The 23,708-nt window shown below is 39.1% G+C and overlaps 1 protein-coding gene across 5 annotated transcripts in view; it reads right to left on the bottom strand.

Moving 5' to 3' along the window:
* The window catches only part of RAP1GDS1 (Rap1 GTPase-GDP dissociation stimulator 1), a 101,913-nt gene that overhangs the window by 25,639 nt on the left and 52,566 nt on the right, over positions 1 to 23,708 (bottom strand). For 4 of the 5 annotated variants that reach the window (XM_061477639.1, XM_061477657.1, XM_061477648.1 and 1 more), the window contains 2 exons: positions 19,964 to 20,089; positions 1,009 to 1,155 (listed from right to left, as the gene is read on the bottom strand). In XM_061477639.1, the coding sequence (XP_061333623.1) occupies positions 1,009 to 1,155; positions 19,964 to 20,089 (273 nt within the window). The remainder of the gene's footprint in view (positions 1 to 1,008; positions 1,156 to 19,963; positions 20,090 to 23,708) is intronic. The other variant, XM_061477665.1, reaches the window with a different exon arrangement.

Raw genomic sequence — 23,708 nt, 5'->3', positions numbered from 1 at the left:
AAGTGAATTACAGAAAGCGGTTACTTTAAGAAAATGGTGAGCAGCTAATAAAGAAGCTATTTCTTCCTAAGATAACACTACAATTCAGGAAATGGGCATGACTGAAGAAAGAATGTAATTAGCTAACTACATTTGCAATCTGTGCCGTTTCAAGTCAGGAGAACAGCCTCTATTTAGCTTTCCTCATTTATCCCAATTTTCTCAGAGATTCAAATTTTGAAAAACTCAGAAATGTGTGAACACTGTAAAATATGCCTTGGCATATTACAACGCTTGTGTACAGAAGCCAACTGTATACTAAAATATCAATATATTTGTACAACTGGTGTAGAACTCCCTTTTTTTACCCTCAATGGTCAAGGACTTCTCATTTAAAATACTATCTTGTGTTTTTGTCCCAGTCTCTAAACATCTCCATTTCATGGGATAAAGAACACAAACTTGTAATTTGTAGACACAGAACACTGTTGAACATACACATAAATTATTCCTCATTTGTCTAAGAAAAAGTGATGTGGTTTTATATACATTTCACATGGAGAAAAATGACTAAGGAAAACTGCTTGGCATACATACCCCCAAATCATCAAGACAACGCTGTATGCCTGCAGCAAATTAACCTTATGGTTGTGCTTAATACTAAATGAAAAAGAAAGGACTTAATGTAGCCTTCTAGTTTACTTCTGTAAATCTGTTTCTTCCTAAGGCGTGTGATACATCTCCCTGTATTGTTTTTAGACAAAGCAATACATTTCAGATGTTGACTTTAGAACTTTATACAATACGTTATATGGAATTCCATCAGGAAGATATCTAGTATTTAGGGGAATATAATTTTAATTGAACAGAAAATTGCATACATGAATTGAGGTACTTGATCTTTTCAGAATAACTTAGTGTTAGTATCCACAGTGTAAACCTACAGTTGACTTTAACTTTTATTTTATCTCTTTCTTTGATGGGGTTGTTCTCCTGGTAGACATAAAGCAAATTTTTGGTGTTGTTTACCATTCTCATTGCTATAGTTCATCAGCATGCCACAAAAGACAGTCAAGAGCTTCTCACTGGCTGGATCTGTTTTACTGCACAGTGACCTTATATGGTCTACTACAATATGTGCACCACCTGCATGGTCAACTGCGTTCCTGCCCTCATCTGTAAAACAAAGAGTTACATTAAAAAAAAAATGAAACCAAAACCCATTGTAGAGTCCCGAACACAACAGTAATCATATAAAACAAAGGTTTTAAACAGAGTGAAGTCATTCTCCAATGTTGTCAAATTCACCTAGAGAGATGCTTGAGGTCCAGCTTTTAGTGCAATAGAGCTAGGAAAGTGAAAACACCTACAAGAAAAGGGATTAACCACCTGGCACTAATACCTTTGTAAGGAAGTTCTGTGTTTGAGGCAGAGCTACTGGAGCTGATAAATAATACTCTGAAGATATATTGGGTTTTGCCAGAGGGAGGTTCTCAGCACTTTACAAAGCCTAGTCCATACACCCGTGTGGACCAGGTAAAGTGCCGTTATGCAGGTCGAGAAATTGAAATATAAAAAACCCGACTGCTTAAGTTACTTAAAACCAAAATGGGTGATAGACAAAGTAAACAGGTACTAATTTTCAGTCACAAACTCTGTTCAAGCACTTGTTCTGCCATACTGCATGTTCCTTGTACTTCTATACCTGAAATTTAATACCTCTATCAGCTTATTTTGTATAGCTAAAAGAAAAATTTGCTCTGCATCTCTAAGGTGTCGTTCTGAGGTGTCGTAAATAACACACCGTAATCTTTATATGGAACTCTTTCTGTATAACAAATCAGATTTGATATATTGGTTTAGGAATAAAGGAAAAATTGGTCTTCTATTACAATAATCGACAATACTGCTTCCTTTCTCAGCAGGTAATCAGCAACAGAAAACAGTCAATAACATAAATTCCAGGGCTTGCAAAACGAGATATTTCCAAGTGAGTTACAGTGGGAATCAACTGGAAAATCTGGACGAAAACAAACCTTGGGGGAAAAATATGATTAAAGCAAAAGTTTAGCAAAATAAGAAGAAAAAAACCCACCTCCTCTCCTCAATTTCTTAATGGCCCCAAAGCAAATCTCATCTTTCCTTTGTTATTCACTACTCTGTCGTCACTCCTCTCTCTCTCCATCACATACAGGTCAAGTTACCAAGTTTTCTGCAATGTGTTCAGTATGAGAACCAAGGTTTCCCACATTTATAATATGATCTTTCACTTAAAAGTGTTCAAGAGCTCTCCACAAAGAAGTTTCTAAATCTTCCAATTCTTGTTAATACTATTTATGAGGCATATATACCCTTTACCTACTACAGATATACAAAATGATTACAAATACTGTATATAAACCTACATTGTATATATTCATAAATAGAAAAATACACATATATAAGGGGTTTATATAGGGACTTCAGATAATTTGCTGAGTGGAGCTGAAGGAGGAAGGCTAATTCTTGGTGGATCTTACTGTTTTGGTAAAAAATTTAATAGTTTAGTGTTTTGCAGAATAACTGAGATAGATATATGCAGCAGAGGAAAACCATCTCTGCCATGACTGTCTCTGCCTTGGGCATGACTGTGACATCAGGGGACCGTGTTTCACTGCAGGTATGTATATTCCATTTTGAAAAAGGAGAAACTGAAATCTGTTTACGGTCAAAAAAAATCAAGCTAAGATTCTGTGTCAAGGAGGAACTACTAAAAAAGGAGAAATATAAAAGAAATAAATCTCTCGCATTCTTGATTCAGTGACAAATGTAGGTATAATGCTGACATGAAAGTAAGTCCTACACCAAAATATAGTGAGACAATATAGTCAGGTGTTCAGATTCAGTGCTTATGTTTACCAGTCAGCAGAGAAAACAATAAACTTGGCTGGAATATTCCAGTATCCTGTTTTATGCATCCTTCTCTTGCATTTTTTTTAATTTCAAAAGTTATGCAAATAATGGGTTTGTATTTGTCTCACCTGCTTTGTGAGTCAAAACAGGTGTGCAAAACAAGTGAGTCACTAATTCTGGATCCAACGGACTGAATCTGGTCCTCAAATTAGATAATGCAATTCAAATCAACAAACTAAACCCATGATAAAATTAAGCTTAAGATAAGAATTCAGGTGTTGAGCTTGATCCTATGTCTTGGTATGGAATTGCATATAAAATAAGTAAGCAAAGGATAGTACAATGGTAGAGTTGGGTGAGGGTTTGGGAGCAAGGTTTAAAAAAAACTAAAAGCCAATTACAAGCCACATTCCTTACCTGCATCGAATTTGGCACAACTCCACTGAAAATAATTGTGTGATTTTCATTTGTTGTAAGATACTAACTTGTACATCCTTTTACTTCCTTTCTCTGGTTTGTCAAAGAAGTTACATATCAAAACCTGCTGTATCTTAGGTACAGAATAGTCTCTCACTTCAAATACATGACAAAATTCTTATCCACACAGTATTTTTGTTAGATTGATAATCAGCTTCCACTGTACAGACAGCAAAAGTAAGGCAGAAAGACTCAGAAACAAATCTCATTTCAAGATATGTCTCTCTGTCTCTGTAGTATGCTCAAAAAGTTAGGGTTAAATGAACTTCATCATCCCTCCCAAGTAGGTGGCAGGCTGTAAGTGCCAGACTTTGATGTAAATTCGTAAAATTGAGTTTGTTGCTCTACCTCTTTCCCATGCTACAGCTCACCCTGTGTAGCTGTTCTCTGCCCTAGGAAGCTGGGTGAAGAACAGACCTGGGCTAGAACTGTAATTAGGATCTCCGGTTGCTGCCTTCTTATGCCCAAGAGGATTAACTCAGCTCATTAGCGCAGGGCCACAAAGAATCCTGTACCAGATGTAGGAGGAAAATTCTGAAGAGCTTGACTACCTGCTCCAAGCTGAGGCTATGACACTCTGTTGCATCCCCAAGCAAAAAGTGTACTTCTGACTCAGAACGCTCCATGTACTTGTTACTGACTCGCTTCTCCCTGCTCTGTCGCTAAGAAACAGATCTTGCACACAAGAATACTCACCAAACTCCAAATCATTTACAGTCAAAACAAGACCACAGCATGTTGCTGTTTCTTGTACTCAATCCAAGCATTACCTTCCAGTTCAGCAGCTCTGTGAACTCCCACACTTAACGTGCTTCCAGCCTCCCAGAAGCCATGTTGAGGTTTTTTCGTGTGACCTTTTTAAATAAACATTTGCTATTCCTAAGAGATCAGTGATTGAACAGTTTAATGAGAGCATTCACATTTCTATTAAAAATGCTTCCCAGCAGCTCACAAAGGGCAATGCTGTTGTATAGCTTTTTTTTCTTTTCTTTCAGAACACATAATAGTGTTTAAAGATGCCAGAATGACAACCCAAGACTGCAGGGACTGTTCTTTTCCCCCTACAAAATGTACGGTAAGATTTATTACAGAATGAGTTATTACTTCCACAATGTTCTTTCTTTAGCTGGGATGCAATGCAACCATCTCTAAGAAATAGTACAGTCTCTTTTTCTATCCTGAGTTGCTCACAGGAGTTTTATGCAAGGCTGTGTTTTAATGTGGATCATCAAATTACTTTGACTGCTCATATTCTCCCTATCAACAGTCTCATCATATTTCCCTGTGGCTCAGCCATGCCTACTCCAATGGAAGCCCAAGTCAAAGATCAATTTTTTTAGTGTATATGACTGGCAGGTCTTCAAAATGCAGCACTTAGAGTAGTTTCAATCTGCTTTTCCCAAGATGTATTTGCATAGTTTTCCTTTGAGTTTTCTTCCCAGTTTACTAATTCCTTAACCAAACCACTCTGTCCTAAAAGGTTAACAAGAAAAAAGGATTAAAGCAACAACTTTAAGTATGAAAGCAAAGTGTAAGTTATATACAGCCAGTGAGTTATTTCTAAACAATATGTACCAATACTTTGATTTTTGTCACGACTGTAAGCTTATTATCTGGAAATATATCAGGCAAAGAGCCGTGCCATAACAGAGCAGATAAGAGAAAACATTTTTGCAAACAGCTCACCTTGTGATCTTTAATCCAAACCTTAAATTAGCTTTGTTGTTTTCATACTGGGCCCTTTTCTTAATATAAAATTTTAACTCTGTCAATCCCAGTGATATTAAAGAAGCATATGCATCTCATAAAGATAAGGACAAAAATGTTTCTTATCCATGTTCTGTTAGGATATAGAGCTGTGTCTTCACAAGGAAAAAAACAAACAAACTACAGTTTTAGACAGTTCGAAACACTCATGTTTTACCCAATTTTAGTTAAGTTTTAAAATATAGCAGTCTGGTTCCTCTGTTATTCTGAACTTTAATGCTTAAACTAGAGTTCAGAAGTCATTTCAGAAATGTCCCTGGGCCTGCAAAAATGCACACCGTTATTTAAATGTGTATATGGTGAGTAAACCCACCAGCTAGTAAAAATTAGGTAGGTGTCTCCAATTTTGGTAATGACGATAACACAGCTACTTAAATAATGACTGAGTAAAAGCACAGAAAATTATGTTTGGGAGAGTCATATACTGTATGGTTGTTTGAAAGCCTGTCCAGTTTTGTTTTGTTTTGTTTTTTCACCAAAAAAGGTAAGGTATGAACACTCTGTATTAACTTTGCCTATCATATCTTACATCATGATGGCCATAGTGTCTCTGCCCACTCTCCCCAACAATTCTTTACTAAATCTTTGTTACCGAATCTTCATTCTAAAATACGAATTTTGTTTTTCACAATAAAATGTCATATGTACTGGCATTTCTCAGTAGGGGCACTCAAATTGCTCTAATTCATTCCGTATTCTTTTGCCAGTTCATGTTCTACACAGGTTTATTGGTGTACATAGTTGCACTGACATAAATGGTGCAAGTCAGTGAGGGAAAGGATGATTTATATGATCAAGGTCCCTGATTTGCACAAACAGAGCTGCCAAGACAGCAGCTTTTGGTGACATGAAAAAAAAAAAAGTATTTGTTTTAGCATTCTTTTACTCTGCAATTGGGTAAAACAATGAAATGATTTAAATTATACACTGCCGGTTTACTTTTAAGCTCTTCATCTTTATTTCATTTGGATACAAACCTGCATTCTTTTTCACCTAGGTGCTCTGTGGGTAACTTGATGAACTGATTTACAGTAGCCCAAGTTGGGGGTGGAAAAAGTTCTTTCTACACGTTCTGTTTTTATTTACCACTGTTTTTTCAATTAGGTCCTCTTTGCATGGTTTTGTACTGAGGCATTCATCTGCTTCTGCTGCTTACCCCTTCACCTCAAGTCATAACCACCTGTGATATCAAACTGGCTACCGCAGAGGAAATTATGATGTGACAATGTGACACACAGAAAATTATGACTGTGCATGGGGAAAAACCAGCAGGAGTAGAACTCCAAAGGAAGAAAGGTCGTGCTTACATGTTTTCCTCTCTTCTTACTAGGAAAATAGAGAAAATATTAAAAACCCACTGTTAGGGGCAAACCTTAGCTAGTGTAAACCATGTTATCCATGAAGATGTTAGGAAAAGCATTGCCACTTACATAAACTGTGAGTTTACCTTTACTCTCCCCATCTGAACACTGTAAAGATAAAACTTTTAATACAGTGCTGTCGTTCAGTTTTAGCACTTTACTCTACTTTTTATGTTCAATCTCTGCATGCTTTTAAATCACTGGATTCTGGATCCTGTCAATTCTTTGACTGCACGACTCCAGACTACAACCCTGTTGCAGGACACACAGAAGCACTGCATTATTTTTTTGTTTTCAAGGAAAGTAAGCTTCATGTAATTATATTGCACTATTATTGTTTGCTGTTTTTTCCATGTCTTTTATTCATAAAAGGGATAGAACACAGCAATACTGTGTTTTGAAATTCATGTTTTAATAATTTGAAAGATAATTTTGGAGACTGCTCTGTCGATCTTGTACTGAAATTTCCTTTCCCTTTATTTAAATCCTTCAGGAATTATAAGACTCTGAGTACCAGAAGTAGTTTTGTTTGTTTTATTTGCTTATTGATTAAAATCAATGAATATAGTCTTAAAGTCTTTGCTTTATGAAGAAAAAAAAAAATCTTGAATTAGTCCTGCTTGTTTCAGAAATAAACAGAACAGTCTTTTAATCAGTTCATCTTAAATTGCTGGCAACTATTTTTAGCCCTAACTCCAGCTGCATTGAGGGTATTGTCTCATAAGTTATTATTTTAGAAATTGTTGTTAAAATAATGGATATGTAAACAGTAAACTAGAAATGCGAACAGAATGCTGTCTTTTAATACAGTGCTTTCAAGAACTGGAAATATGTAGCATCAATCTTTTTTGAGAAAACTGTTGCCACCTTATTTGCTGGCTAATGACACCTGATGCTTATTTTGATATTCCTCATATGTCAGGTATATATGAGAAAAATCAGATGTTTCTGATTTCAGACAAAAGATAAGCGAAGAATAGCGACAAGTTTACTGTTCAAGACTTCTTAATACTTTACTTCCAGTCAAACTCTACTAGTGGACCTGAGATTTCAATATAACAGCAGAAACATTTTTATCAGCAACAACATATACAATACTACTAGTCTCAGCACTGTGAGGTGATTTGTTATGGATTAGAAGGAGATTTTACTTTTCAAGTGTAATTTCCACTACTGAATTCTATAAGAATTCTATATATATTCTATAGAATATATTCTATATATTCTATAGGAAGTTCTATATATATGAAAGTCTGTTAAAGGCCCTCAGAGTTGAATGTAGCACTTCCCTCCCTCTGCCTTCCTTTTCTTGAGCAATATGCTTACAGCAGATTCTTTGGTTGATTTTATAACTCTATTCCTATTCCATGGTAATTCCATTGCAGTCAAACAAATTACTCTAGGTTTACGAGAGCATAAGTCAGAGCTGAAGCCAGCCTATGCTTATTATTTTATACAGCATGAAATAAATCATGGAATCCAATTACAGAGTAAAACACCAGGCAGTTTTTCTACACTGGTAAATAGGCATTTATAGCATCTCATGCTATTAATAAAACAAACCTGCACAAAGCAATTAATTTAGAATTTTTACTCCCAGGTCTTGAGTGCAATGTTGTCTCTTGGCTTCAAACCCACCAAGACTGTGAACCAAGCATAGCATAGTTACAGTCTGCGGCAGAACAGGGGCATTCTGCTGGATGCTGCTGAAGGCAGCTTGGCAAAAAGCTTTGCCTGGTATTATGTGAGAGTGGTACAGCTAGCTGCAGCTGTGAGTGCCCACCAAAGCAGCCAGAGGAACAGCCTCAGAAAGTGTGTAACCCTTGGAGATTTGGAGGTTGGGAAAAGTCCAAGAAGCAAAAAATGAAACAAACAAAATCCTCCATAAAGCCTATTTGCAGATCCTACAAGACCCTGGGAGCAAAGAAAACTATTCACAGAAGTGAAAAAGTAACAAAGTGGCCCTGGGATCTAGGACAAGCTGCGGTGACTCTTGGGGTTGAGGTCAGTGCTATCCTTGAGCCAACTCATGAAGCCTAGGGGGAGTAAGAGGACATGGCCTTCTCAAGCAACTCCAAGTAGCAGTGTGCAGTCTGCATGGAGGTGCAAACCTGCAGAAGATTCTTGTATCTGATAGGAAATCTTTTACCTCCTTAGCAGAAGGCAATCCACTGATTTGACCAAAGGGCAATTAGCCTGTGACTGCAGAACAGCCTATGCTCAAGAAGCCAGGAGGTGGCAAGATGCACTTGATAAACTGGACATTGTTTCAGGTAAGTGATTCTTTTCTTAGAGAAATGTGAATGCTGTATAGATCCACCCTGACTCCTCAGGCCATTCTGCCGGCTGGACAGCTAACAAGATACACAGCAGTCTCAGGATCAAGGAGGCTTAGGGACTTTCTTCATACACACTGGCACTTTGTGCAACAAGAACACGGCTTTGTTATTGCTAATGCTAACTATCTTGCTATTATCTTTAGGTTTATATAACTTGCTCACCATTTTTAACAAGTACTTAGGCTGCAGCTTCCTCTGGTAGATACTATCTCCTGATTATATTAGTGTGCAAACAGTATTACAGAATCCCTCTAACTAAACAGTTCTGAACCCTTGGCTGAGACATTCAAGAACTTCACTGCATTAAGGGATACATCTTACTAATATAGTCCTCTGCCAATAATGTCCAGTTTCTGTTTCTGAGAGTTATGCACTATTCCTTAGATATGAACAAAACAAATGTAACTGAATTTAGGTGATTTGCATGTTAACTTCGTGCTGTTACTACACCGTATGAAATGCTGTGTAAAACCAGATGCCTATATATCTATCATGTAAACAACTAAAGGCTTGGCCTGTGCAAGATATGCATGGTGCAGCGTTGCAAAAATCTGCAGAAGTGGATCTGAGAGTACAAGACTATATTCCAGGTTATTACTTAAGAAGCTATCATTATATAATTAGAATGCATTAAAGCCACAAATCCACAAATTTTAAAGAAGAATAATGGCTGTGAGCTTATAAAAAAATGTTAATAAATGCTTACTTCCCAGTTATACATAAGCAATGCTTAGCAAGACCCTAGCAGACTCCTTCTTCAGTTTTCCATGGTAATCCAGTTGTTTTCCACCATTGTTGATTTCATGACAATTGATATTTCTATTAACATCATGTCTATTTTTCTAAATAAAGTGGACTAAGCTAGACACGCTGGCCATGTCAACAAGCTGTTTTCTGTGGGTCTTAAAAGCAAAACCATGTGACTGTGCAGTTATCTATAAAATATAAGGGCTGTCAAGTATCTTAAAAGGCAAAGTGAAAAAAAGACATGAAAAGGGAGCTTGAACTGAAAGGATAAGACTGAGTTACAAATCTTGTGTTGTTCATTATTGCTACTGAAATTCTAACAGCTTTTCTTCCTGATAAGGATTTTTTTTCCCCCAAGTCTTCATAAATAAACAGGGAATTCCAAATTTTTGCTATTCTATTTTATTTAGCTTTGAAGGATGAAGAAATAGATCAGTCCTAAATAAAAGTTTGAGCCTTAACTTGCTGTTAGGGTGGCAGCAAGATCTAGTAAATAATGCAGGATTTCTTTCCAAGTCTGCTCATGACTTTCTTTAAGAAAACACCTTCCATTTCTTATCCTTTTTCTTTTTTCTTTCCTGATTTCCTTGTTTCCTGTGGCTTCTATTTTGACTGTAAATTAAGCTGTCTCTGAGCCTGTTGGAATATGAGCAATACACAAATTTTACAGACTGTGAATGAAAAGCTGGAGGGGCAGAAAGTGTGAGGCATCAGAAAAAAATTTGCTTTGTTTCTTAGATTTTATTGTCTTTGTACAGAATTCTGATCTATTTATTCCGAATATTCAAATAATCTTCCTGGAAAAACAAGGAAGAGGAAAAATCTTTGAACTGCACAAAATAAGTAATTTGGTTTTGTTTTGGTTTAAATTATTTTTTTCACCCCCATGTGGGCTTTTTTAAAGTTTTGGCTTAAGTCAAGAGAGTTTTGCAACTTGTGTTAGTAGAGTTAATATATGGAATGAAACTTTTTAAAAGAGTCATAGCCTGAGACTGAGAATTCATGTTTTTCGTATCACCTCTCAAATGGCTCTTTTTGATGCTCTAGGAAGATTTCCTCATCATTTTGATTCCAGTTAGGCCAGCTATTAAATCAGTAAATTAGAAGAATATTGTTGAACAGCTTCCTAAGAACATTCATGATTAATTGCTGATAAGTACTAAATATTACTGTGAAAGTATGTGCTAGCATGCATATGGTATGCTCAGTTTCTAGCTGATGCAATACTTCTGCTGCAGAGGCTTGGAAAAATTACTGCATTATCAGGGTCTTCTAACTTAAAAATGCTGTAGTTTTCTAAGACTCTGACATGCCTTGGAAAGGAAAGATCTAAGGGTGAAACATTATTACTATACAATTAAAAACTAGACTTTTAATTGTCTGCAAGCTGTTCTAAGCAGCATTAAAGCAACAAGTTAAAGCCTCTCATCTCAATTTCATTATATTGCTTGGGAAACAGATTAGTAGGTGGCATTTGCGTTTGGTAGCATCTAGTACCAAGAAAAGTGAAAGACTGTAGTAAGATGCTGCTTGAGTCAGGGTGACCTACGTAACAATGATTAGTCAATAGCATGCCATTATCAACACCAGTTGTGTTCTAGGATTCTGAAGGTTTTCTATACAGTACTGATAAAGGTTATGACATTATTTTTTCTTAAGAAAACTGAATTTGATTTCTTTCCAGTATGTTTAATTCTTAAGCATCTGGTTTTCTGGTTTAAATTCTGAAATTCATCTCATCTCCTCAGAGGAGATGTATATAACTGTACAATTGAGTTGTTTCTTATCCTTGTACTTAGCCTTTCTTAGCAGACCTCTGTAAGAGATCCGTACATCGTTATAGGATGGGCAGCTGAATATACAGAAGTGCTACAATGTTCATGGTATGGTGTTAAGGCTGGGATCAAGAAAGATCTGGGTCTATATGAAAGGCCATATTGCTGAAATTCAGCAAGGAGGTCTTACCATCAATACAAGTAAGACTGGGTAGATAAGAAAGAAATGTACAGTTTGGGAAATCGGAAAAGGATCCAGTGAATTTCCTGCAGAAAAAGGAAGATAAGCATCTGTCAGAGGAGAGCTTTTACAGAATGAGTTGGCAGTTTCAGTTTCTTCCCAATTCTATAGCTGTTTATTTCATCAAGTATAATTGGCAAGAACATGTAGCTGGTTTGGTGGTTTCATGAAGAAACAAGGTTGTGGATGGGTACAAAAAGCAATAGCTTTGAGATTCCCAAGGAGGTCTCTAAGAACTACCATTAATATGAGTATTATGGAGGGGCAGAATGGGAAATTTTTCATTTCTCTCACAACATATATGGAGACCTTATTTTCATTTGATGGCTTTCAGAATATGTGGATGCTCTGAACAACAAGAAGGAATTATTATCTAAGAGGTAAGAGTGTAACCTAATCTCAGCTGAAGTCAAGGAGGATTATTACTCCCTCTAATCTGAATGGCTACTGAATCAGGATCTAAATGTCCTAGCCTTTTGCTTCCTCTTACAAGTATCACTTTTATAGCATAATTATGGCAGCTTCTGCAGTGTGCCCGATGCTATGTAAAACTACAGGAAAATAGTTGTAAGTTCAAAACTGAAGTACGTAAAAAACTACCTGTGGAAAGATCACTGAGATTAAGATAGGATGCACACCACAAACTTAATGATAAAAAATATTGTGACACTATTATCTGTTACGAAAATACTACTATTTTAATACAGCATCATCTTCCATTAATTTTTTTCGACTGAAATTTATCTGGTTGGCCCGATCTTTCATCTCGACAAACCACATTAGTGTGTGAGGTGTCAGAGCAGGACAGAGACCTAGCTACAGACAGGTTTTGTCTTTCTCCTTCATTCTCATGTTGGTCTTGCAAGAAGGCAGGCCTGATTTGAAAACTGTGGTCTGAGTTTCCCTGTCCCCCTAGCACCCAATCTGCCACGATTCAAGTCACCACCGTCTTCCCAGTCTACTGGGAAAGAAGCCAGCAGAGAGCTGAGGCATGTACTAACCATCAGGTTGCTCATGAAGTGATTGCAAGCTGCAATTTGTATAATGTTGTTCTTTAACTTAATATCCCAACTACCTGAGCTGATAGTAGCAAATAATTTTAAGGCTTTATCTACAGCAGAATTAACCAATCTGGTCTGGTTTAAGACATTGTTTTTTGTAGCAAGAGCCATGTTATGTTAAACATAACCTTTCCTGAACAATAGAAATTTGTATGTGGAACCAAGATGCAGGGGAAACTTAGAACAGTTTTGGAGGTATGTCCTATTAGTCTGTAACATCTGTAAATGAACAAACTCACTAAAGAAACAGCACTCGGGAGGATGGCAGGGAGGGGGTCAGGGGGAGAGGAGGCAACATGATTGGAAAGAAAGTAGAAGAGTAGCTATAGTTTGATTCCTGGATAATGAGTGGTGGAGCAGCCAGAAGGATCGTTCTTATGCTCTGACTGGACAATGCCTAAGAATTTAGCTTTGATTGTAAGAACATAAGTGGTGGTTAAAAGGAATGAGTGGGCTAGGAGCTTCGCATCTAGTAACACAGTTCAGACAAAATTCTGTCCTGAGTGAGGCTGAGGAATCCGTTGTCTGGGGATACGGAAGTACAAGCAGCTGTATTTGGTACAGGCTGTATGTCCTGGGTTCAGCAGTAGCAGTCATGTTTTTCCTTTGTGTTAACTGGTGCAGTGCTGTGTTTTGATTTCTAGCTTGAGAATGGAGACTAACAGTAGACTATCGTGGCCTGAATGAAGTCACACCACCATTGAGTGCTGCCGTACCGGACATGCTAGAACTTCAGTATGAACTAGAGTCAAAGGCAGCCAAGTGGTATGCCACAATTGATATTGCCAATGCATTTTTCTCAATTCCTTTGGCAGCAGAGTGCAGGCCACAGTTTGCTTTTACTTGGAGGGGTGTCCAGTTCACTTGGAACCGACTGCCCCAGGGGTGGAAACACAGCCCTACCATTTGCCATTGACTGATCCAGACTGCACTGGAACAGGGGCAAGCTCCAGAACACCTGCAATACATTGATGACATTATTGTGTGGGGCGATACAGCGGAAGAAGTCTTTGAGAAAGGGAGGAAAATAATCCAAATCCTGCTGAAAGCCGGTTTTGCCATAAAACGGAGTAAGGTCAAGGGACCTGCACAGGAGTTTCAGTTTTTGGGAATAAAATGGCAAGATGGACGTAGACAGATCCCCACAGATGTGATCAACAAGATAACAGCAATGTCTCCACCAACTAATAAGAAAGAAACGCAAGCTTTCTTGGGTGCAGTGGGGTTCTGGAGAATGCACATCCCAAATTACAGTTCGATTGTAAGCCCTCTCTATCACGTGACCCGGAAGAAGAATGATTTTAAATGGGGCCCTGAGCAGCAACAAGCCTTTGAGCAAATTAAACGCGAGATAGTTCATGCAGTAGCCCTTGGACCAGTCCGGACCGGGCCAGATGTAAAAAATGTGCTGTACACTGCAGCTGGGGAGAACGGTCCTACCTGGAGCCTCTGGCAGAAAGCTCCAGGGGAGACTCAAGGTTGACCCCTCGGCTTTTGGAGTCGGGGATATAAAGGATCTGAGGCCAGCTATACCCCAACTGAGAAAGAGATACTGGCAGCCTATGAAGGGGTTCGAGCTGCTTCGGAAGTGATTGGCACTGAAGCACAGCTCCTCCTGGCACCCCGGCTGCCCGTGCTGGGCTGGATGTTCAAAGGCAGGGTCTCCTCTACACATCATGCAACTGATGCTACATGGAGTAAATGGGCTGCACTAATTACACAACGAACTCGAATAGGAAATCCCAGTCGTCCAGGCATTCTAGAAGTCATCATGGACTGGCCAGAGGGCAAAGATTTCGGAATGTCACCAGAGGAGGAGGTGGTGCGCGCTGAAGAGGCCCCACCATATAATAAACTGTCAGAAAGTGAAAAGCAGTATGCCTTGTTTACTGATGGCTCTTGCCGTATTGTGGGAAAGCATCGGAGATGGAAGGCAGCTGTATGGAGTCCTGGACGACAAGTTGCAGAAACTGCTGAAGGAGAGGGTGAATCGAGTCAATTTGCCGAGGTGAAAGCCATCCAGCTGGCCCTGGACATTGCTGAACGAGAAAAGTGGCCAGTACTTTATCTCTATACTGACTCATGGATGGTGGCAAATGCCCTGTGGGGGTGGTTGAAGCAATGGAAGCAGAGCAACTGGCAACGCAGAGGTAAACCCATCTGGGCTGCTGCACTGTGGAAAGATATTGCTGCCCGGGTGCAGAACCTGGTGGTGAAGGTACGTCATGTACATGCCCATGTACCCAAGAGTCGGGCCACTGAGGAACACCAGAACAACCAACAAGCGGATAAAGCGGCTAAGATTGAAGTGGCTCAGATGGACTTAGATTGGCAACATAAAGGTGAATTATTTTTGGCCCGGTGGGCCCATGACACTTCAGGCCATCAGGGCAGAGATGCAACATATAGATGGGCCCGTGACCGAGGGGTGGACTTAACAATGGACACTATTGCCCAGGTTATTCATGAGTGTGAAACATGTGCTGCAATTAAACAAGCCAAGCGGTTAAAGCCTCTTTGGTATGGAGGATGATGGTTGAAGTATAAATATGGGGAGGCCTGGCAGATTGACTATATCACACGGCCACCAACCCACCAAGGCAAGCGCCATGTGCTTACCATGGTGGAAGCAACCACCGGGTGGCTGGAAACACATGCTGTGCCCCATGCCACTGCCCGGAACACCATCCTGGGCCTTGAGAAACAGATTTTGTGGCGACACGGCACCCCAGAGAGAACCGAGTCAGACAATGGGACTCATTTCCGGAATAACCTTATAGATATTTGGGCCAAAGAGCATGGCATTGAGTGGGTATATCACATCCCCTACCATGCACCAGCCTCTGGGAAAATCAAACGGTACAATGGGCTGTTAAAAACTACACTGAGAGCGATGGGTGGGGGAACTTTCAAGCATTGGGATACACACTTACCAAAGGCCACCTGGTTGGTCAACACCAGAGGATCTGCCAACAGGGCTGGCCCAGCCCAGTCAGAACTTTTACATATTGTAGAGGGGGACAAACTTCCCGTGGTGCATATGAAGAATTTGCTGGGGAAGACAGTCTGGGTTATTCCTGCATCAGGTAAAGGCAAACCCACTCGTGGGATTGCTTTTGCTCAGGGACCTGGATATACTTGGTGGGTAATGCGGGAAGATGGGGAAGTCCGATGTATACCTCAAGGGGATTTGATTTTAGGGAAAACAGCCAGTGAACTCAATTGTATACTGTTGCCTGCTGTGTAATACTTTTATAGCCCATCAACTAGATGTCTCCAGGTCACCAGGGACTGGCCCTGACTTCCCTCCAGCCATCATCCCAACAGAGAATGAACTTGGAACATCATGGACCGAATGGACTCGGCAGCATTATAGGGATTGGTCCATGCACTAAGAAAATGATCTTTTCCTCTTGGTCTGTATGTATATGGATGTATATATGTGGGAGAGCGATGGTGTATTGAAAATGTGGGATCTGAGCATGACGTGAATTGTATGGAATAAGGGGTGGATAATGTCCTGGGTTCAGCAGTAGCAGTCATGTTTTTCCTTTGTGTTAACTGGTGCAGTGCTGTGTTTTGACTTCTAGTTTGAGAACAGTGTTGGTGAAGCCGATGTTGTCGGTTGTTGCTAAGTGATGTTTACCCTGACCAAGGACTCTGTGAGGCTCATGCTCTGCCAGGGAGGAGGGGAAGCTGTGAGGAAGCAGAGACGGGGCACCTGACCCAGGCTGGCCGGGGAGGTATTCCATACCACAGCACGTCATGCCCGGGGTGAGGGGTAACTGGGAGTTACCCGGAAGGACACGGGGCTTCCGGGTGGAACTCGCTTTCTTGGCCGGTGGTATCGTATTCTCTTCCCTTGTTATTTTCCCTTATCATTGTTGCAGTTGATAGTAGCGGTGGTGATTTGTTGCTGGACTGTTCTTGTCTCAACCCGTAGGAGTTGCACTCTCTCGATCCTCCTCCTTGTTCCTCCGGGAGCGGGGAAGGGGAGAGCCCCGGTGCGGGGGGGGGGGAGACGGACACGGACCTCGATTGTTGTCAGCTCGGCACCACTCACTGGGAGTGAGTGAACAAGTTACCTGACTGGGTTTAAACCACGACACTGTAGATATAGTGGGGGAGAATGCAGGAGGAAGAGCAGGAGAGATCACGTCTCCATTTCCTTGCTTTGCACTTTCTGCTTTGACGAAGATTTGGGGGCTGAGGTGTATGTGGCATTTACTAAAGTGTGTAGAACAATTAGAGGCTGTACAGGAACATGCAGTAATGTATCTGTTCTCAAGTTGTACGGCAGCACTGAGCAGTCTGCATGCTGTTGGTTAGTTAAATTCATTGCTTCTGACTTAAAATCTTTTTGGCTGCCTCAATTGTTTCTTTCATCTTTGCATACAAGAGGAAGGATGGGGGAACTAAAAGCCCCATCAGTACTAACAAAGGTTCCTTATACTCTGCTTTGCAATTGTATTTGCCTGTATTCTTGATGCTCAGAGACTCCTAAAGCAGATCTCTTCATAACATAAATGTTTCAAAAAGGATGCTCTCAAGGCTGCTTGGGACAAATTTGACCTATTTTTAACTCTTCAGCTGTTTAGGAAATGCATTTAATTCTCTCTATTTTCTTCTATGCTCAAACAGGCAATCCAGTATTATTTCAGGGGGCCAACACTGATGAGGACCCAGACAATAAGACTGTGCATATGTACCTCAAACTCAATAGAGAACTGAAAATCTATCAGTAACTCAGGAGGTTTTCATTTCCTGTTTTCTGTGAGAAGATAAGTCTGTTCAGTAAGGTCTCTGGCCAGCAAGTGTGTAATTGCCCTTTTACCTCATGGAAGGTACTAATCCTCTTCCAGCACTATGACTTAGCCATGAATTATCTTTCCATGGCAGCTGTGTTCCAGGAGTATGCCCTCCTGAACTTATGTGGCAATAGTCTTGCCTTCATGCAGCAGCTCTGGAATCTGTGAATACCAAGAAACCACTGCCATTTTCATGAAGAAAAAAATTCAGACCATCCTTTTCCTCTGCCATAGCACTTTTAAGGGGCTTTCCCTGGAGGAAAAGCCATTTGTCCCACAGCTTTCATCCTGAACCATGCAGACTTCTCTCAAAAATAGAGACCTGATTAACAGCTTTTCACACACACTCTCTCTAAACGAGGTGATGCACGCTTGCTGGGATGAAATACAGGATAATTGGGGCTTTCAATAAATAGAAATGTTGCTATGAGCCATTCAGTATGGTCTTGATTTCAGAGTTTCAGCTTAACATCAATTTAGAACTTAAAGACCTTTTTCTTTACAGCATGTTATATTTACATGGGCAGTAGGAGTGAAAAAACACTCATATATATGGTAAAACATAGTTACTGATGTATTTCAAGTTCCTATATGAGTCCCAATTGTCAGAAGAGGTATGCTTTTATCTCAATTGAAAAGAAAAAGACTGTGAATACACAACATTTTTTACTAGAACTATTGGCCTCCATACCTTTGTTTTACTTGAAAGCTTTTTGTTAGGAAAAAATAATAGTCATAAATGAAAATGTATTAAATTTCATAGTGATAAGCATTTTGTAAGTATTTGTCCTAAATAAGAATTTAGGATAGGGTATGTAACTACATAATCATTGCACATTAAGATAATATAAAGTCAGATAGGGAGGATGTGATAAAACACTGTAAATAGCCTCTTCTACTCAAATCCAAGATGCTAATCTTGATTTTTGTGACATTTTATTACACTTTACATTAATCTTATTCAAATACACAGGGAAGCTAGTGACTGTCCTCCCACAGGAGCACAGCAACACATAGCATATAGAACACTCCACTGCCTACTGTAGATTTGATCAGTGCCAGCTTTGCTCCACAGAAGGGCAATCCTGGGCATGTAATACAGATCTTCTGTACTGGATGAATCCTGAACTATAACAGCCTGCAGCAGTCTATAACGCCTGATACTACAAAAATACTTTTTGTGTTTCCTTATTTTATTTCATGAAAAAATGTGGGTTGAACAACAATGACACGAATAGTTCTGTACATTTTGCTTATATGAAATAAAAACCTTTATATCATGTATGATCCTGAAATAAAATACAGTAAATAAATTATGTTATATAAAGCTCAACAGCTTCTACTTGAAGTTTCCATGGGGAAGCAGCTGTTCAGTTGATTAGTCACCTTAAAGAAAATCCTAAATGAAAGAATTATACATTAACATCCTCAAGCAGTAGTTGTCTGTAAATAGAAATGCCAGCATGGAAAATCTGATTAACTTCCCTGAGGTCAAAGGCAAGGTGATTTAAAACAATATAAAATGTAAATTTACAAATTTGGATTAAAAAAGTAGCAAAGAGAAAGGCTACCAATAATCCATTTTTTTCAACAGTTTTCTTAACACCACAACTTCAGTAAATGCAACACATAGTACAAAGAAAAATTCTTGCCATATGAAATAAGGTACTAAATCTGAAGATAACAAAATGCTTTTACACTTCCCATCTGCAGACACCCATAGGCTTCTAATTCCTTCATGTACATAGAAAGATGTTCCTGGTGTCTCTGCTTTTGTACCATATTTATTGTGCCCTGGCTTTTATAAAAATAATGGATAATGAGGCTGCATTTTCAAATCACTGCAGCCATGGCTTTGGTTTTGCAAATGACAAATCCATGCACGTAATCAGCGCATGGAGTCACAATCGCATTTCAAAACTCGGTTGGCAGTACATTACTGTGCCCACAAAAAGCTAAAAAAAAACCTTACCAACCTCCTCCCTGCCCCATAACCCCTGGCAACCAAAAATACCAATATGTAATATTGGAGCAGTTGACTGTCCACACAAGCATTTGAGAATCAGCAACACAGCTCAGGCATCATTTCGGCCATATGTGTAGCTCTGCACAGCTTTGAGACTGGTGGAATATGAATATTTGCTTCTGACTCTGTTCCCTTCTGAGATATTCTCTTTGAGGAAGAATTAAGTATTCAGGCCTCTGTGTATGTAGCACCTGCTTTCTGAAAACCTCATTCATTATGTTCAATTAAAAACAAACCCAGGATCACAACTCTTTTCTGTTTTTACATTCAGTTGTATCACCATATCCAAACAGGTTTTTTTAGTCTCTATGTCACAAAAGCACAATGCAAATGTGACATCCAATTGTGCCATACACTCAGAAAGTCACATGGTAAATAAAAAGCAAGAAAAGGCAAAAACTACCCCTCTGGTACATAACGTACAAAACACTAAAACATTCCCCCCCTCCTACAAGAGCAGCTACAAGATATGGCATATTTCAACACTCACGGCTATCGTAGCATATATTGCCCAGGGCACGTCCTGTTTGAAGCAATACTTCCTGGTCTTTGCAGTTTAACAGCTGCACCAAAGGAGGGATCAACCCGGCATCCACACATGGGTTTCGCATAAATTCTGCAAATAGTGCAAAGCCTGTTAAAGCAAGCTGGCTATTGTCAGTTTCATCCGTTCTAGTTACACTGGCATTGCAAATGGGACTTTTGTTAGAATAAACATATGCATAGACAAACGCTGTAAGTTCTTCTGTGGGTTTCAAAAGAATAAGCCCAAGTCAGGATTTGGGCTTATGTTCTTTCCATTAGTTGTTAATTTAGAAGGAATTAAGAGTATTTAATTGACCTTCACGGAAACTAATTTAACATAGCTCAGATCGAGCATATTTTTAGCATCATAAAGAACTGCTGAAAAGAACAACAAATTCACAACCTTTTTCTTCATCCCAGCAAGTTCAACATAAAATTACTAAATAACACAAGATTACTTAAAACTAGTAATCATACTCCAAAATGAGCAGCATTTTTTTACCCTCTATTCCCTTAATTAGAACTTTTTAAAAGCTTTTGCTCTAAAAAAAAAAGGCATTAAAACTAAGTAACAGGCTTTTTATTTGGAAGGTAAGGAATGGAAAAGTAAAAGAAAGAATGAGAAACACAAGAGACATTAAGTGAGCCCAAAGGCCTGTACCTTTCCACATTCTAACTGATGCCCTCCAGGGGAGGAAAGCTAGAGAATCCATCCACTGGGAAGCTTTCTGCCTTTCTGTCCTTTCTTTCTGCTATGTCCCCCAGCCACAGAGAACCAAAGTACTATTTCACATCCGTGCAATAGTCATGGGCAGATAATTATCATGGTGTCAGGGAGATAAAGGACTAGTTTCCAGACAAAGCTATAGTTAGGCAGGCACTGTCACGCACATTTTACAAGGGAAGATTACAGAAGCAACCACCTGAAACACCCGTAGTGTTAATAGTTTACTACTGAGCACCCTTCAGAGAGGTAGCACTGTAATAGGCAAAAGGTCAATACATTTTTGATTTGTGAATTGCAAATTATCTCTTCCTTATTCTAGACAATGTTGGATCTTCCAAAATCAATTTACCTTTGTGTTACTTAGTCAGTTATGAGACAGAATGAACCAGGGTGTATGACCCCATAAAGATATGACACAGTTTTTCTGATTCTGGACCAACAGAAACCCTCATGCCAATAGTCAAACATTTCATATAATGCTTGAAGTACATATACATCGTCTTAAATGCTCCCTTTGGTTCACCTATTACAATGTTCTTTAACGTTTCTGTAGACAGAAAATCTTTTCTCTTTTGTAGTTAACCTTGGAGTTTTATTTTAGCTAAAGAATTAATTGTCATAGAGGCAAGCAGTCCTCACATGATGATGAACTTTGATACATAAACAAGCAGATGAAGTAGAATCAGCAATATCTATACACTTGCACAGGTTCAACAGAAAATAGCACATTTTAAAACTGTAGACAGATGCTATATTGTGATAAATGGTGACGGCATCCATATTAATGAACAGAACAAATATCAGATACATCTGTTCTTTAAACTTGGTCTTGCCATGTCCTTGTAACTTTTCGTCTATTTCTTTCTTTATGACCCACTTTCATATTCATCTCAATGTTTATTTACTGAATGTTTTATGTTCCTCTCTCTATCTTCTCTGTCCCCTCAGTCTCTTCCTCTCTTAATTGACTGCAAAAACTGCTCTGTACCTCAGCTTCTCCCTGCATCTCTTTTACACCCACTAGTTTACCCTAGTCCCTACATCATCTTAGCCTGTCACAGGAAATGTTCTCTCCTAAATGACTGAGAGGTCTCAGCCTGTTCTTTTGTTTTTTCAGGTTCTTGGTCATGTGGTAAAAAGGAGTAAGAACCCCTTTCTCCACCCTCCCTCCCTCCCTCCCTCTAGAGTGAGCAGAAGCTTTCAGTCTTCCATTCAGCAACAAAATAATTAAGCCTTATGCTGAGCAAACTTTTATTTGTCAAGGTCATGTAAGGGCATGAAGTAAAAGAAATGATGCCATATATAGCAAGATAGATCTGAGAGATACCAACAAAAATGTGGCAATTACAACTATATTTGCAGGTGATGACTAGACAGAAGTAATAGAAGAAAGAGAAGGTAAATCAAGTACAGAGGCATTTAGAAGGTTTTCACTAACCTGGCAGGAAAATGAAGCAGATCCTTGAAGGAAACAGTGAAGTAAGAAGTTAGGAGGAGAACCACTGAGGACACAGTAACAAAAACCAAAGGAGGACAAGATTTCAAAAGAGAAATGCAATTGTGTTGTATTATTACAGATTGTGAAGATGATGTTCTCACTCCTATACCTGGCAAAGAAGAGGAGACTAAAGACCTTGGAAAAGGTTTTAAAAGGTCCACAGTGGGGAGAGAAACTCCACACAGCAAATGCATCTGAGCCTTCAATATGCTCACATTTGAAAGGGAAATAGTTGTAGCTGGAGAGACAAGAGGGACCGAAAGGAGTTTTGTGTATTTGGATATTTAAAATGGGAGAGACTAACATGAGCTCATGTTGTGAGGAGGAAGAATCATGTGAGCTGGAGAGGTGAAACAGAGCAAGAGCACAAAGAGGTGAAAAGGAGATGAAACATGACAACACCACTGAGGCATGTAAAGGAATTTGATGTGACCAGAGTGCGTGTGTGTACGTGTGTCTAGGACCAGATGAGGAGAATGAGAAAGAAAAACAAGAAGCAGGGAAGAAAAAAGATGCTCTTTTATCAGTAAAGCCCAGATTCAAAGGCACTACTCCCAGCTCTGCCAGTGCTGCATGGTATGACCACAGGGAAATCAGTTCAGTTGCCTGGGTTTAAAGCCCATCTGTAGGATGTTGATAACACAAAATTTCAAAAAGTGCCCAGAAGCTTGTTGAAAAGAGATGCAATATAAACGTTAAATACTTGTATTGTTATGTAAGGGGACAAATAAAACAGCAAAACTCAAATGAGGTGTCCCTTGCTCATCTCAGTCTTGAAAGCACTGGGCACCTTAAATAACTTCTGAACACCTTCACTTTAACCTTGGCTGACAGAGGTCCAGTTACACCTGCTAATAACTCTAAGAAAAAGACAAAAGCTATTTTGTATGATGAACCAGGTAAAACGCCAGCTCTTCTGAAGAATGCACTTATGACAGCAATTTAAAAGAAGGCAGGGAAAAGGATACTATTCAGAGATTTTGTGTATTAGTTCAGATTTGAAAGATACCAGCTAAAATGCTCTGTAAGAGAATCTTGCAGAAAACAATGCATAGTAATCAGTTAATCTATTGTGAACATTGTTTTTATTCTTAACTTTCCTCTTTCTGAGATAGGAGCTAAAAGGACTTACTGTGGGGATACACTGTTCACAGCAACATTCTAAATATACTCATGAATTTATTAAGTACATAAAAGCATATGGTATGGTTGCATGAATCTCATTCTGAAACGTTTCTAAGTTCAGATTTCTGTGTTTAAATTTTTAACTGGTTATTTACCTAAATAATTTTAAACCTTAAAAACTAACCACGTATATCTTCTTTTCTTGTTAATGTAGTTTCTGAATATCCATATACAACATTGTCTGAAAATCAGTGAATTGGGTAGAGGAAGTCACACAGGGGCTATCAGTAAGAAGCTGTAGTATTGTGATTCCAAAGAAAATATGGAGAAGGGATGTGAAATAGTCAGCAATAATTTAGC

The sequence above is a fragment of the Pezoporus flaviventris genome, unplaced genomic scaffold, assembly GCF_033815535.1.
Source record: "Pezoporus flaviventris isolate CSIRO_AGI_PZ_B2104156 unplaced genomic scaffold, CSIRO_AGI_Pfla_v1 ptg000002l, whole genome shotgun sequence".
NCBI classification, from domain to species: Eukaryota; Metazoa; Chordata; class Aves; order Psittaciformes; family Psittacidae; genus Pezoporus; species Pezoporus flaviventris.
The sequence above is the reverse complement of the archived record's forward strand: the minus strand, read 5'-3'. Positions and strand labels throughout refer to the sequence as shown.